Source organism: Aotus nancymaae, unplaced genomic scaffold, assembly GCF_030222135.1.
Source record: "Aotus nancymaae isolate 86718 unplaced genomic scaffold, 86718_ANA_hifiasm-v0.15.2.pri h1tg000032l_0, whole genome shotgun sequence".
NCBI lineage: Eukaryota > Metazoa > Chordata > Mammalia > Primates > Aotidae > Aotus > Aotus nancymaae.
This window is the reverse complement of record NW_026988445.1, coordinates 17,312,147-17,327,564: the sequence shown is the minus strand read 5'-3', so window position 1 is coordinate 17,327,564 and position 15,418 is coordinate 17,312,147. Positions and strand designations below refer to the sequence as shown.

General features: G+C 36.1%; 1 protein-coding gene across 2 annotated transcripts in view; it reads right to left on the bottom strand.

Moving 5' to 3' along the window:
* Positions 1-4,531: 4,531 nt before the first annotated feature.
* TSNAX (translin associated factor X) overlaps positions 4,532-15,418 on the bottom strand; it is a 39,957-nt gene continuing 29,070 nt past the window's right edge. The window contains exons 5-7 of one of the 2 annotated variants that reach the window (XR_002479654.2): positions 10,034-10,161; positions 7,772-7,936; positions 6,822-6,910 (exon numbers count right to left, since the gene is read on the bottom strand). Coding sequence is in view for 1 of the 2 variants with exons in the window: in XM_012459868.3 (XP_012315291.1) it covers positions 6,533-6,910; positions 10,034-10,161 (506 nt within the window). In the remaining variant the exon portion in view is untranslated. Of the gene's footprint in view, positions 6,911-7,771; positions 7,937-10,033; positions 10,162-15,418 lie in introns of both variants that reach the window. The other variant, XM_012459868.3, reaches the window with a different exon arrangement.

The following is a 15,418-nucleotide window of genomic DNA, read 5'->3' as shown; positions in this document are numbered from 1 at the left end:
ACCTGTTATCCCAGCACTTTGGGAGGCCGAGCCAAGTGGATCACCTGAGGTCAGGAGCTCAAGACCAGCCTGACCAATATGGTGAAACCCTGTCTCTACTAAAAATACAAAAATTAGCAGGGCGTGGTGGTATGTGCCTGTAGTCCCAGCTACTCGGGAGGCTGAGAGGAGAATTACTTGAACCTGGGAGGCGGAGGTTGCAGTGAGCCGAGATTGCGGCACTGCACTCCAGCCTGGGTGACAGAGCGAGACTCTGTCTCAGAAAAAAAAAAGAAAAAAAAAAAAAAGAAATAGCTGCGTGTGCAGTGGCACACACCCATAGTCCCAGCTATTTAGGAGGCTGAGGCAGCAGGACTGCTTAAACCCAGGAGTTCGAGGCTACAGTGACCTATGATCATGCCACTTCCCTCCAGCTTGGGTGACAGAGAGTGAGATCCTGTCTCAAAATAAAATAAATTAACTACATATACATGAATTTCTTTCTAGACTCTCATGTTTATTTAACCGATCTACATGTATATTCTGTCAGTACCATACTGTCTTAATTACTGTAACTTTGTAATAAACTTTGAAATCATAAAGTGTGACTCTTTCATGTTCATTTAAAGGTTGTGTTGACCTCTGCATCTTTTGAATTTCCAAATGAATGTTAGGATCAGATTGTCCATTTCTGAAAAGAGTGAAGTTGCAATTTTGGTAGGGATTGCATTCAATCTCTAGTTCAATTTGGAGAGTACCGCTATCTGAATATTAAATCTTCCAATCTGTGAACAGCATGCCTTTTTATTTAGATCTTTAATCTTCTTATTTAGATCTGTATACTGGAGGTTGCAATTTTTGTGTGAAAAATCAGACCTTGGCAATGACCTTGAGCAGAATACAACTCCCAAGAACTTAGCGTTCCAATAATGTAACACTAGGCATAAATATCTTTCTCAATATTCTGTAACTTTCAGTGTACCATTTTGTACTTCTTGGGGTACATTTGTTCCAATGTAGTTTATTTTTGATGCTATTATGAAATTATCTTAATCTTTCTAATTATAATATATAGAAATACACCTGATTTTGTATATTGCTCTCATATCCTGCAATCTTGCTGAATTAGCCCTCTTTGGAGTATTCTTTAGGGTTTCCTATATGTAAAACGTTATCTCTAAATATAATTTTACTTCTTCCTTTCCAATATCGATAATCTTTATTTCATTTCTTTGTCAACTGTCCTGGTTAAAACCTCTATTACAATGTTGAATAAAATTGGATATCCATCTTGTTCCTGATCTTAGAAAAGCTTTTAGTCTTTCATCATTAACTGTAATGCTAGCTGTGGGTTGAATGCCTTTTACCAAATTGAGGAACTTCCCTTCTATTCTTTGTTTGTATCATGGAAAGGTGTTATATTTTAATAATTTACTTGTGTCTTTTGAGATTACCACGTTTTTCCTCTTTACGCCATTAATATACACTATACATATTACATTACACATACACTGTAGATTGATTTTCATGTTGAACTAACCTTACATTCCTGAGATGAAATTCTCTTGGTCATAGTATATAATCTTTTTTATATGTGGCTGGATTTGGTTTACTAGTATTTTGTTGAGAATTTTTATAACTATATTATTGAGGAATATATTGTAGTTTTCTTATATCTTTGGCATTGGTATGAAGTTACTATCAACTTCAGAATGAGTTAGAAAGTGTTTTCTCTTATTTTTTCAGAGAATTTGAGATGGACTGGTGTTAACTCTTCCTTAAACATTTGATAGAATTCAAAAGTGAGGCCATCTGGTCCTGATCCGTTCCTTAGTTGGGAAGTTTTTGTTTTGTTTTGTTTTGTTTTTTTATCATAATTCAATCTCTATTTTTTAAAGGCTAGGCCTATTCACATTTTCAACTTTTTGAATCATTTTTCTTAGTTTGCAAGTTTCCAGGAATTTGTCCCTTTCATCTAGGTTATATAATTTTTCAGCATACAATTGTTCTCAGTAATCTAATTCTTTTTATTTCTGTATGGTTGGTAATAACATCCCCTTGTTCACTCCTGATTTTAATAAATTGAGTCTTTTTTTTTCCTTGATCAGTTTAGCCAAAGGTTAATTCTGTTGATCTTTACAAAGAATTAACTTTTGGTTTTGTTACTATTCTCAATTGTTTTTCTGTTTCTTTTGGATGGAGTCTTGCTGTGTCACCCAGGCTGGAGTGCAGTGGCATGATCTCAGCTCACTGCAAACTCCACACCTCCTGGGTTCAAGAGATTCTCCTGCCTCAGCCTCCCAAGTAGCTGGGAATACAGGTGCACACTACCACGCCCAGCTAATTTTTCTATTTTTTAGTGGAGACAGGATTTTGCCAAGTTGGCCAGGCTGGTCTCGAACTCCTGACCTCAGGTGATCCACTTGCCTCAGCCTCCCAAAGTGCTGGGATTACAGGCATGAACCACCACACCCAGCCTCAATTGTTTTTCTATTCTGTATTTAATATTTCTGCTAAAATCTTTATTACCTTTTTTTCTGCTTGTTTTGTGGTTTAGTTTGCTCTTTTTCTAATTTCTTCAGGTTGAGGTTTAGGTTATTAATTTGAAACCTTTTCTTCTTTAAATGCAGGCATTTAAAGCTATAAAGTTCCATCTGAGCAGAACTCTACTGCATCCCATATGTTACTGTATATCAAGTTTTTCTTTCCACTCATCCCAATGTATTTTCTAATTTCCCTATGATTTCATCTTTGACCCACTTGTCACTTAGAAGTTCGCTGCTTAACTTCCACCTATTAGTAAATTATACCTATTTCCTTCTGTTGATTTATAGTTTCATTCCATTGTGGTCAGAGAACACATTTTGTATTACTTCAATATTTTTAAATTTAATGAGCTGTGTTTTGTGGTCTGAAATTTTGCAAAGAATGTTTCATATGCACTTGAGAAAAACAAGTATTCTGCTGTTCAGTGGAGCATTCTGTATATATGTGTGTTAAATCCAACTGGTCTACAAAGTTGTTTCTTACTGATCTTCTGTCATGGTGTCCTAGCCATTGGAAGTGTATTGAAGTCTCCAATGATTACTGGTCAATTGTCTAGTTCTCTCCACTTCAATTTTGCTTTATGTATTTTGGGGCTCTGCTAGAAATGTGTGTAGATGTATACATACACGCATATATATAATTGTCATGTATTCTTGATGGGTTAAGTCTTTTATCATTATATAATGTTTCTAGCAAAAAAAAAAAATTTTTTCTTAAAGTCTATTTTGCTGGATATTCATATAGCCACTCTAGCTCTCTTTTGGTTATTGTTTGCTGAAATATCTTTTTCCATCCTTTTACTTTCAATCTATTTGTGTGTCTGGATCTAAAGTAAGTCTTATGTAGACAATAAAGGGTTTGGATCAAATATAAAAATCTGTTCTGCCAATCTAATGTAAATATCTTTGAGTCACCTTCAAAAAGCCCCAGGATTCTCAATGTGTATTTTTAAAATCACTGATGTAGGTCGCACACAGTGGCTCACACCTGTAACGCCAGCACTTTGGGAGACCGAGGCGAGAGGATCACTTGAGGTCAGGAGTTCAAGACCAACCTGGTCAACATGATGAAAACCCTATCTCTACTAAGAAAAGTAGCCAGGAATGGTTGCACACACCTGTAATCCCAGCAACTGGCAAGGCTGAGGAAGGAAAATCGCTTGAACCCATGAAGTGGAGATTGCACTCCAGCCTGGACAACAGAGAGAGACTACGTCTCAAAAAAAAAAAAAAAAAAAAAAAAATTTACTGATGTAATACCTGCCAGAAATTATAAAAGAAATTACCCAATATTCTTTCAGAATTTTGTCAGCAACTTACCGTATGACCTAGAACGAGTTTTTCTATTAAAGATGAAAAACATTCCTACATATGATGCCATCATAGTAAGCATTTTAAAAGTGAGGCACTTGGAGTTGGCATAACACCCACAATATTAGTATGACATGAAATATGAAGATGTATCAGTAGCAACAGCACCAACTCACCTGTAGTGAGTTGACTGCCTACCCAAAGTCCCCTTCTCTAATAGCAAAGCCCTGAATCAGTTTATCATGTTTGCCTTTCCCCCCTGGGAAAAATCCACTGATGTATTAATATTATAAACTCCTTTCCTGGTGTAGAGCAATGTAAATGTTACCCAATCTGGGTCAATGAAATGTTAAGAGATGTCTTCCCTGAGAGTTTATGGAAAAGGTTTTCTCACTCATAAAAGCACAAGGAAGTCTCTATCCTCTTCTGCTAAATAATGCCTGGAAATGCAGCAACTACCTGCAATCAATAATGGAGTTGATTTGAGGAGAGCATAATGACAGACAGCAGGAAGAATTCTGGGTCCCTGAGGACATCATTGAGCAACTGAGTCAACAAAATTAGAAACCCCCCACCTCTAGGTTTTTTAAAGAAATAGTAAATCCCCATTATTTAGCTAGTCTATATTAGGTTTCTTGTTTTCACCAAAAATTCTACAACAGTTTCATTATTTCTCAATATGATCAAACAATAAGTTTAATTTCTATAGTGTAATATTTTATTCAAAAGACTTCCATTTTAACCATCTGTAAAACATTTAGCCATCCACTATTATTGTACTTTTAACATTATAAATTTAACTTCAATTGGTAGTATGTAATGGGACTTTCAGCAGTATATCTTAGAATAGATGTTCTAATAGGTTTAATATTTCTATTAAAGATGAAAAACATTACCACACATGATGCCACCATAGTAAGCATTTTACAAGTGAGACACTAGGAGTATGTTTAGATCCTCTACCATCCTGGCATAACATCCACAGTTAGTATTACATGAACTGTGGAGATATTTCAGTAGCAATGGCACCAACTCACCTGTAGTGAGTTGACTACAGGTTGAGAAACCAAAAAACCCTCACTAACACAAACAAACAAACAAACAAATATAATTTACTAGGCATGTCCATGTTTTATTTTCTCTCGGTTTTTTTTTTTTTTTTTTGGAAAATCACATTTTCAAGGAATCAGCCCTTACAAACAGAGCTAATCTTTCAAAAAATAAAACCCAGTATCTAGATTCTCAGAACTTACAAAACCAACTGGAAATGTCTGGTTGTCATGCTCAAGTCAGTTTCACATCACAAGTAATCTATAACTAGTTCAGTAGGCAAATTCCAAATTCTAAATATTACTAGCAATTACCATTGTTATTCTCAACTGTGTTGACAACTGTCTTATTGCTGAATTGTACATGATACATTTTCTTTGGCAACTTTATCAACACCACGGGACAACTAAAGGTCTGGATTAACTTAGTATTTCAAAACTTCATTATAATTATTTAAATGTAAATGCTAGACTTAAATTATTTAAATTTAAATGCTAGATTTAAATTATTTAATTTTAATAAAATTTAAATTTAAATGCTAGAATAGGAAAGCCTCCAAACATGCCTAATATAAAACAAAAATTGCTTAATAATCACCATTGAAAGCATTTCCATTGTATGTACAAGTATATAATTCAACTTAACTTTACCAACAAAAATATTATAATTTAGCTCCAATTCTCTATCAGACCTTCTGTGATAAAAAATGGAGAAAGGAACATCCGGGTATCTGTCAATTTTTACGGAAGGTTGTTTTATATAAATTTTAAATGACCTAAAATCAGCCAAAATGTGAATTTTTACTATAATACCTTACAAACTTGTACTTTTTTTTTTTTTTGAGATACAGTACTGCTCTGTGCCCAGACTGGAATGCAGTGGCACAATCTCAGCTCACTGCAACCTCCGCCTCCCAGGTTCAAGCAATTCTCCTGCCTCAGCCTCCTGAGTAGGTGGGATTACAGGCGCATGACACCACACCTGGCTAATTTTTGTATTTTCAGTAGAGACGGGGTTTCACCATATCGGTCAGGCTGGTCTCAAACTCCTGATCATGTGAACCGGCCCACTTTGGTCTCCCAAAGTGCTGGGATTACAGGCATGAGCCACTGTGCCCACGCTAAACTTGTACTTAAATTATATATTGATAGCTTATTCATTTTTAATTCTTGTTCCATGGAATAAGCCTACTTTTGAGGCTTGGCACAATATTAACAAGAAATTTAAACAGGAAGCTCAAGTCCACAAGTTTAACTAAAAAATCTTTTCTATATATAATAAAATCAACTTAAATTACAAATTGCTTCCACTAAAAATTATCACTCCAAACTTCAGACAAAGTAAATAATAAAATGGGCTATGGCAAAAAGTGCACTCTGAAGGATGTTCACGTTAAAAAGATAAATGATAAAGGTTAACCAGCAAAAATTCAAAAAGGCATATATGCAAACATCTGTATGCAAACTTTCTTAAGATATAAGAAATGATTCATTTGGCTAATTTTATGTACAGCATGTATACAATTTAAAACAAGTACAACTGAATATGTTTCTATGTAAAAGTCACAATAAAGTTAAATGAAATACTAAATAAGCCTTACAAATTGGTCTCTTAGGAGTTCTCAAAAGAATGAGAGTAATGTCATTCTAAGAAATGCCCTCTTCTTGATCAATCATTTCTGTTTTAACTGAAAATACATCTGCCAACATATGTTTTGGAATTTCTGACCCTCTGACTTTCAAGGCATAACAAGCATTCTCCACTTTGGCCAAACTTTGTTTCAAGGTATACAGTTTCTTAGAAACCTCATAAGGTCCAGTGTTGCCAATGAATGAAAACCCATCATAAACCTGACGTAAAAACTGGCTCACTTCAAAGGGGGTGTCAATGTCCCCATTCCCCACACTGTTAATACACATCCGCATCAATTCTCCAGTTAAATCAGCCACTCCCAAAAGGTAATCGACAGGTGTGACTTTCAGTCTCCAAGTACCAAACTGCTTATCCTGTGCGTCAGAGGAAGGCTGGTAAAAAAACAAAAAACACACATACACACACAAAGAAAGTACACCATGAAAAAGAGTTAATATAGCATGTATTGCATTTATTATAGAAGTACAAAATCAACAGCAAATTAGTCATAATTTTTTCTAACTGAAATAAATCTATTTTGCTTAATAACCATTTGGGATGTGATAGGAGGAATCCATGCCCTGGGTAGTGAATTAAACCAGATGACTTCAAGATACTTTTGAAATATATCATTATGAAACCAACTATTTCCAACTTCACTTGACGTACACAATAAAAAATTCTTAAGGCTTAATGACTTTATTGCACAACAATTACTTACTTAAACGAAAAATCATACAGCCCTCCAAGTTTCCGATCCATTCATGTTTTCCTAAGTCGTTTAGTCTTTTTCTGGCCTCTTGTCTTTCCCTACTCAGCACTGCCCATCATGATTTATTATTCTCTCACTGTATACTCAATTCCCTTTGACTGCTGTATTTTCTACTTGCACCTACCCAGCAAAAATAGAATCTTTAATCAATGCTAAAATCTACTCATTAGTCCCTGCTTCAGGTGGCTACCAGTCACTGAGTTAAATGGTAATCACAACTGTAGAGTTTGTACCGCTACAAATTACTCTCCAATCCTTTTACTTATGATTAGATGGTTCTCTCTCCAGCCTCTTCAAACACTGTTTCAAACCTTTCACCACTCTCCTCAGTCTCAAACCTCTTCACTTTCAGTAGACAATCTTGCCCAATTTCACTGACCTGGTCATTTGCCAGCTTACCCTAGCACAATCTCTTGCAACTGCCTTTATCCCTACCAAAAAAAAAAAAAAAAAAAAAATTTATATCCACACCCATCTTTACCTTCTATCCTCCAGTCTCAGATGATGAGTTGTCCCTCCTCTTGTTTGAGGTTAACTCTTCCAAATGACCTTGACCCATCTCCTCCCACCTCTTCCAGGACCTTGCTTCATAAGATGTATGCCCTTGGGCAAGTTATTTCATCTCTCTAAACCTCAGTTTCCTCATCTGTAAAATGGGATAACAGTACCTACCTCAGAGGTTTATCTTAAGGATTAAATAACATTTACCAAGTTCTTGGCATAATGCCCAACATGAAGTAAATATTCAACAAATGCCAGCTGCTATCATGATTACTATCATCATGTAAGTCTCTCTCCACATTGATCTCCCCCTATTAAATTCTTTCTGGTAGAGACAATGACTAAATTGTTATTAAAAGACTGCATGTATAAAAGAGTAAGTAAAGTTGCAATTACATCAAAGGGCATTTTAGGAAGTGAGAAGTACAAAGGTGTGCAAGTAAGAATTGTGCATTTGAGGAGCTAATGAGATAATTCTTTTGAGTAAAGTTTAAAGGAAGTTACATAAATATAAGCTGAGACTAGGGAGATAGTTTTATTAAGATCACTCTTTGCTATGTATCTAATACATGAATCCTAATATATTGTTTGGACTCTTCAGAGACCATCTGGTGCAACGTCCTCATCACTTAGCATAAGGAGTGAGGTCCAAGAAACATCACAGATAATATGACAGCTAGTTAGTGGCACTATGTGTTTCCATTCTATTTTTCTGCATGTTTGAAATCCTTCACAATAAGAATTTTTTTTAATAAAAACTAAATACTTTTGACAATATTCCTAACAGGCAAGTCAGAGCAAAATACCTTTTCCAATCAAATTCCCAGAAATTTCAGCACCAAGCACCAAGAATCTTTAGCACTAAAAGTTATTTATGAAGATAGTCTTAACAATTTGAAATGTGTATATGAATATTATAGCCCCATAATCTTACAATAATCTAGTACCTAAGTCCTGAAAACAGTACTTTGATTCTAAATTTTCTGGCCTTTTCCCTAATATTTTCCTTTTGATATTAAAGAAAACTTTAAAGGGAAGTGTAGTAACTTCCTCAATATTATGTAAGAAGCAGGGTCAAATATGCCTACTTTTCTTCTTTGTGTAATTCATTCTACACTAGAGGAATAAAAAATACGAAGAAATTTTACTTCTCAAAATAAATTTCCTCCTTAATAAACTTCACATAGTTTAAAAAGTTAAGAAAATACATGGCTTCCTTAAAGTTATACCTGTCATGCCAAATTAGTCTCATTTGTATTAATATTTTAGTTGATATTCAAGAAAATATAATTTCTACAGCATCTTCCATCTCCTACCTACCTATCCTGAATAATTGGTGTTTTAAAAAATAATTTCAAAAAGACAAAAAGAAATAAAAATTTTAAAATTATTTAATTTGATCTTTAAGTGTACTGGTATCTCAGAAAGCGTCAGTCAGTATAGCTTACCTTATTGCCTGAATGTTATATCTTGAAACCCAGAAGGAAAAAAACAGTATTTGTTTAAAAGTCAAACTGCAAAAGTTTTTTTCCTTAATTCAGAAAAACTACATCAATTTCAGATACAAACATTATGAACTGAGTAAATGATTAACAGCTCTCACTATATAAAAACTAATCTATAACAGCAAACTACTGAGCACTTACGTGTCAGGTGCTACATATTGCCAAATTAATAACCTTTAAGTCAAATCCTTTAAAACAACCCTTTGAGGTAGGTACCTGATATGAGCGATCCCTGTAGCACACTGTGAGAAGCACTGGCAGAGTGGACAAGGGCACAAGCTTGGATTCAAAATACCTAATTTCAAATCTTAGCTCTGCCACACTTTTTAGTTGTGTGGCTTCTAGTAAGTTACTTAAACTCTTTAAAAGCCTGTTTTTCTCTCTGTAAAATGAGAGTAATAATGCTTACCACATAAGGCTAATAAAAGAATTAAATAAGATAGTGCTTATAAAGGGCACGTGAAAAAATAGTAAAACCAAAAGAGGATTTACAATAGTCACTCCAAAATGCTTTAGGTGAAGAGCATTACTTTCTCAATATGCCCATAGTTGTTCTTGTTCTATCCACTAACTGAAATATTTAAAAATACCGTTTCCTAGTTGAGAATCTACAGAACTACACTTTAGAAAAAACATTCCCATCTCAATCTTAGCATTATAAACCAGTAAATCTACCAGAATCATCACACTGTGATATAAATTATATAATAAATGTGAAATAAATTTTAAGTTCTCACAGTCTTATTTTCTTTCCCACTGTCTTCAGTCGTAAATATCAACTGTTTATTAATTTCTTCCATACTGATTAATGATCGTGTCTTGATGAAGTGTTGAAAAGAGACAGCTTCCACATATTCCTGTAGTCCTAAAAACACGACAAAGAACATTACTAAGAATAAGCACTAAATTAATAAGAATGTCATATTTAGAAACTTCAAACTGATCATGATCTAGCTCAAAAACAAGCTTAATGGATGCCTACTGTAATGCTAGCACTAGACTAGATACTTGGAATAGAAAGAAGGCCTGGGGGCCGGGCGTGGTAGCTCATGCTTATAATCCCAGCACTTTGGGAGGCTGAGGTGGGTGGATCACTTGAGGTCAGGAGTTCAAGATCTGCCTGGCCAACAAAGTGAAACCCCATCTCTACTAAAAATACAAAAATTAGCCGGGCGTGGTAGTGGGTGCCTGTAATCCCGGTACTAGGGAAGCTGAGGTAGGAGAATCACTTAAATCTGGGAGGCAAAGGCTGGAGTGAGCCGAGACTGCACCACAGCACTCCATTCTGGGCAACAAGAGCAAAACTCCGTCTCAAAAACACAAGAATGGCCTGGGGACAGATGGTGGGAACTGGCACTGAACATATAGCAAACATTCCTGTGACAGCTCATATGTAAATGTATTCAGTTTCTTTTTTCTACATCATTTGTCATTAGTCTTAAAATTCTACTTTTTCCTGCAGAGAAATAACAAAAGATTTTTAGAATTTTCTTTCTTTTTTTTGAGACAGAGTTCTGCTGTTGTTGCCCAGGCTGGAGTGCAATGGCATGATCTCAGCTCACTGTAACCTCCACCTCCTGGGTTCAAGCAATTCTTCTGTATCAGTCTCCCTAGTAGCTGGGATTACAGGGGCCCACCACTACACCTGGCTAGTTTTTGTATTTTTAGTAGAAACAAGATTTCGTCATGTTGGCCAGGCAGGTCTTGAACTGACCTCAGGTGATCTGCCTGCCTTAGCCTCCCAAAGAACTGGGATTACAGGCGTTACCCACCTCAACTGTCCAGAAAAAAATTTTTTAAGAGTTTAATAAGGATTTAAGAAAAACCTATTATATAAATTTTGATAGGCTTTTATAAAAATTATACAAATTAATTTTTGCTTTGTTAACCAGCAAAATACAATGATTCAAATAAATGAGACATAAAATTAAGAATCATTTGGATCTTTCTTAAAGTTTTAATAGGCAAAACCACTTTAAGTAATGTAGGTAAAAGTGTCAAAATACTGTTTATCTCTTCATATTTCAAAATGGATCTAAGACTAGGTAACTCTTTTCTGCTTTGCTGAGAATGATGGTTTCCAGATTCATCCATGTCCCTACAAAGAACACAAACTTGTTTTTTGTGTTCAGTCTATCATCGATGGGCATTTGGGTTGGTTTCAGGTCTTTGCTATCGTAAACAGTGCTGCAATGAACATACATGTGCATGTGTCTTTATAATAGAACAATTAATAATCCTTTGGGTATATATACAGTAATGGGATTGCTGGGTCAAATGGAATTTCTTTTTCTAGGTCCTTGAGGAATCACCACACTGTCTTCCACAATGGTTGAACTAATTTACACTCCCACCAACAGTGTAAAAGTGTTCCTATGTCTCCAAATCCTCTCCAGCATCTGTCTCCAGATTTCTTAATGATCACCATTCTAACTGGCATGAGGTGGTATCTCCATGTGGTTTTGATTTGCATTTCTCTAATGACCAGTGATGACGAGCATTTTTTCATATGTTTCTTGGCCTCATATATGTCTTCTTTTGAAAAGTGTATGTTCATATCCTTTGCCTAGTTTTGAATGGGTTTGTTTTTTTCTTGTAAATCTGTTTTAGTTCTTTGTAGATTTTGGATATTAGCCCTTTGTCAGATGGGTAGAGTGCAAAAAATTTTTCCCATTCTGTTGGTTGCTGGTTCACTCTAATGATTTCTTTTGCTGTACAGAAGCTCTGGAGTTTAATTAGGTCCCACTTGTCTATTTTGGCTTTTGTTGACAATGCTTTTGGTGTTACAGTCATGAAGTTCTTGCCTATGCCTATGTCCTGAATGGTTTTGCCTAGGTTTTCTTCTAGGGTTTTTATGGTGCTAGATCTTATGTTTAAGTCTTTAATCCATCTGGAGTTAATTTTAGTGTAAGGTGTCAGGAAGCAGTCCAGCTTCTGCTTTCTGCACATGGCTAGCCAGTTTTCCCAACATCATTTATTAAACAGGGAATCCTTTCCCCATTGCTTTTGTCTAGTTTGTCAAAGATCAGATGGTTGTAGATGTGTGGTATTGCCTCCGAGGCCTCTATTCTGTTCCATTGGTCTGTATCTCTGTTTTGGTACCAGTACCATGCTGTTTTGATTACTGTAGTCTTGTAGTATAGTTTGAAGTCAGGTAGCGTGATGCCTCGAACTCTGTTCTTTTTGCTTAGGATTGTCTTGGCTATGCAGGCTCTCTTTTGGTTCTATATGAAGTTTAAGGTGTTTTTTTCCAGTTCTGTGAAGAAGGTTATTGGTAGCTTGATGGGGATAACATTGAATCTATAAATTACTTTAAGTTTAAAAAAAAGCTATACAATTTTGTACAACACATAAACAATGCTTGAATTGAAAAGCAAATTTTAGTAAAGCTCAAAATGTAACTATAAATACTTTAAATGTTTATATAAATGTAAAGAGTAAAGTGCAATTTTGTTACATGCCTACAGTACTATAAATACTTTTTCAAGTGTTTCAAAACAACTATATTCTATAGCCAAAATTTTCAATATTGTTTTATTATTTCTTAATCTAAAAGGTGGTACAGGAAAAAAATACTTTTTTTTTTTTTTTGAGACAGAGTCTTGCTATATCCCCAGTGTGGAGTACAGTGGCGTGATCTCAGCTCACTGCAACCTCTGCCTCCCAGGTTCAAGCAATTCTCCTGCCTCAGCCTCCCAAGTAGCTGGGACTACAGGCACCCACCACCACGTCCAGCTAATTTTTTGTATTTTTAGTAGAGATGGGGTTTCACCATGCTGCCCGGGACGATCTTGATCACTTGACCTCGTGATCTGCCCACCTTGGCCTCTCCAAGTGCTGGTATTATAGGCATGAGCCATGGTATTATAGGCATGAGCCACCACGCCCGGCCAAAAGTATTTCTTAATTATAATTATTGTTAGGTTAAGAAACTTCGTTTTTTAAGGCTTTGTTGTAAAAATAGCAAGAGAATATATTTCTGATTATAACAGGATCATAATATTTAAGTTCTGTAACATTTTTTATGACAGAGTCCTGCTACTCACGAATCTCCCCCCCTTGATACTACACATCTGGTCTGGTGGCAACAGTGTTGGGGAGGCTAACAGCTGTAGGATCATCACATCAAATGCCAGGCAAAGGTCAAGGATACCAAGGAAAATGGATGACCCTGGTTTTGATAGCACTACGAGGAAACGTAATTAAATGAAAATATCCTGACTCATTCAGAGCTGCAAATGATGTCCAAGTGTAGGTCAGAAGGGACGATTTGTTTGATAAACTGTAATGTTCTGTGAAATTAAACACTAGCAAGGTTAAGTTTAACAAAACAGATGACATCGTTTAATTTTATGAATTTTTAGTTTTATGAATAGGTGACACCACCCAGTTCTCCTCCCTAAAGAAAATCTCTATTTCTTATTTCCTCCTAAAGATACTTCATGCACACAAAAGCAAACAGCAAAACTTAAAGATCAATAATCACATCTCTAAATATGCTCTAATGTGGTTAGCCTCTTATGAGCTAAACAAGGAGATATGCACAAAGATTTATGTACAAGGATGTTAGTCATTACAGCAAAAAAAAAAAAAAAAAAATTTTTTTTTAAGTTAAAAGACCAGTAATAGGTGTTATCTATCACTTGTCAATTTTTGTCCATTATTTCAGATAAAGGAGGTGGACGCTTAAAACATGTCTTCGATGCCATCTGGCAATATATTAAGTTTTGTTGGTAGAGGGTGCTACATGCTCAAAGAACAGTAAAGGAAAGAGCTCTCTGCCTGGTTCTGCTGTGCCTCTCTTCACAGCCCCCTGAGTGTGGGGCAGCCAGCACTTCAAGGTGGCCAGCAGCATGTAGCACCTGCCTAGGGATAGCTTCTTTTGTACTCCAGAGAGTGGCTTACCATTAAGCCACCTCCTTGGGCAGGAAATTCCATTGCATGGCACTTCCCCATGGACAGCTTCCTAGCTTCCTAGAGAGTTCCATCAGCACAACAGCTCAGCAAACGTCTCTGCCATCCAATAGGCCATGCCCACACTCTCCAGCAAGGTCTAGATCTCATCCTGTGAAGGGTGAGGGTTGGGTTCTGCCAAATTTTCTTCCTTGGGTGCTCTGCCTCCACCCTAGGGGTAGTGGCTGCTCACTCTATCTGATATTCCAGTACTCTTGAGAGTTCTCTTTTCCTCTTACAATCCCCTACACAGTTAATAAGTTTGTATGTTGTTCAAATTACTACCTAATTTCCATTTGTTTCCTGTTTGGACCCTGATGAATACGATAGGGAATTAGGAAAATAAATAATGGTATTACTTCTCCTTCAGCCCTATTACCTAAAGAAGATATTCCATTTTCTGTGGTTAGTTACTGTATTAGGTTCAGGAATCAAGATTCAGTACCAGCTGGAAGCTTCACATCAATTCTCCCTTCAATGTACTAGGTGTTCCCACTTTACGTTCTATACTGGATGCTTATAGAAATACTGAAACACACTCACATCTCTCCTATCCAAGGATCCTATCCTTCCTCTCAACTATTGCTCCATCTCCCTCCGCTGCCTCAAAGCTAAATTTCTTGATGTAGTTGGCTGCAACATTTCCTCAATAACTTCATCTCACACTTCTCAACCTACTTCAATCTAGCTTGGGCCCACCTCTACACCAAAATAGTTCTTGTTAAGATTATCATAATAAATAAGACTAATGGACATTTTTTTCATCTTAATCTCAGCAGCATTCAGCATTTTGGGCCACTTCCCCTCTTTAAACAAGTCTTCCTTTGATTCCTTTGACAGCATCATCTCCTGATTTCCCATTTTTCTACCTTTCTCGTCATGTCTTCTTAAATTTCTGCCTCCATTAGTCCTAGGTTTCCTCCAGTTCATCTACACTTGGTTTCAAGTAACTCTGCTGTCCCTAAACTTCACATCTCTGGCCTACAAGCACACATATCCAATCCAATATTTGACATCCTTATCAAAGATACCTCGAAATCAACACTTCGAACAATGAACTCAGTATCTTCCTTCCAAACCTGGTTCTCTCTGTTTTGCCAATTCTAAGCACCTCTTGGTCTCCTCCCATCTATTCTTGACCTCTTCTCATCCATTCTCACACTGCAGAC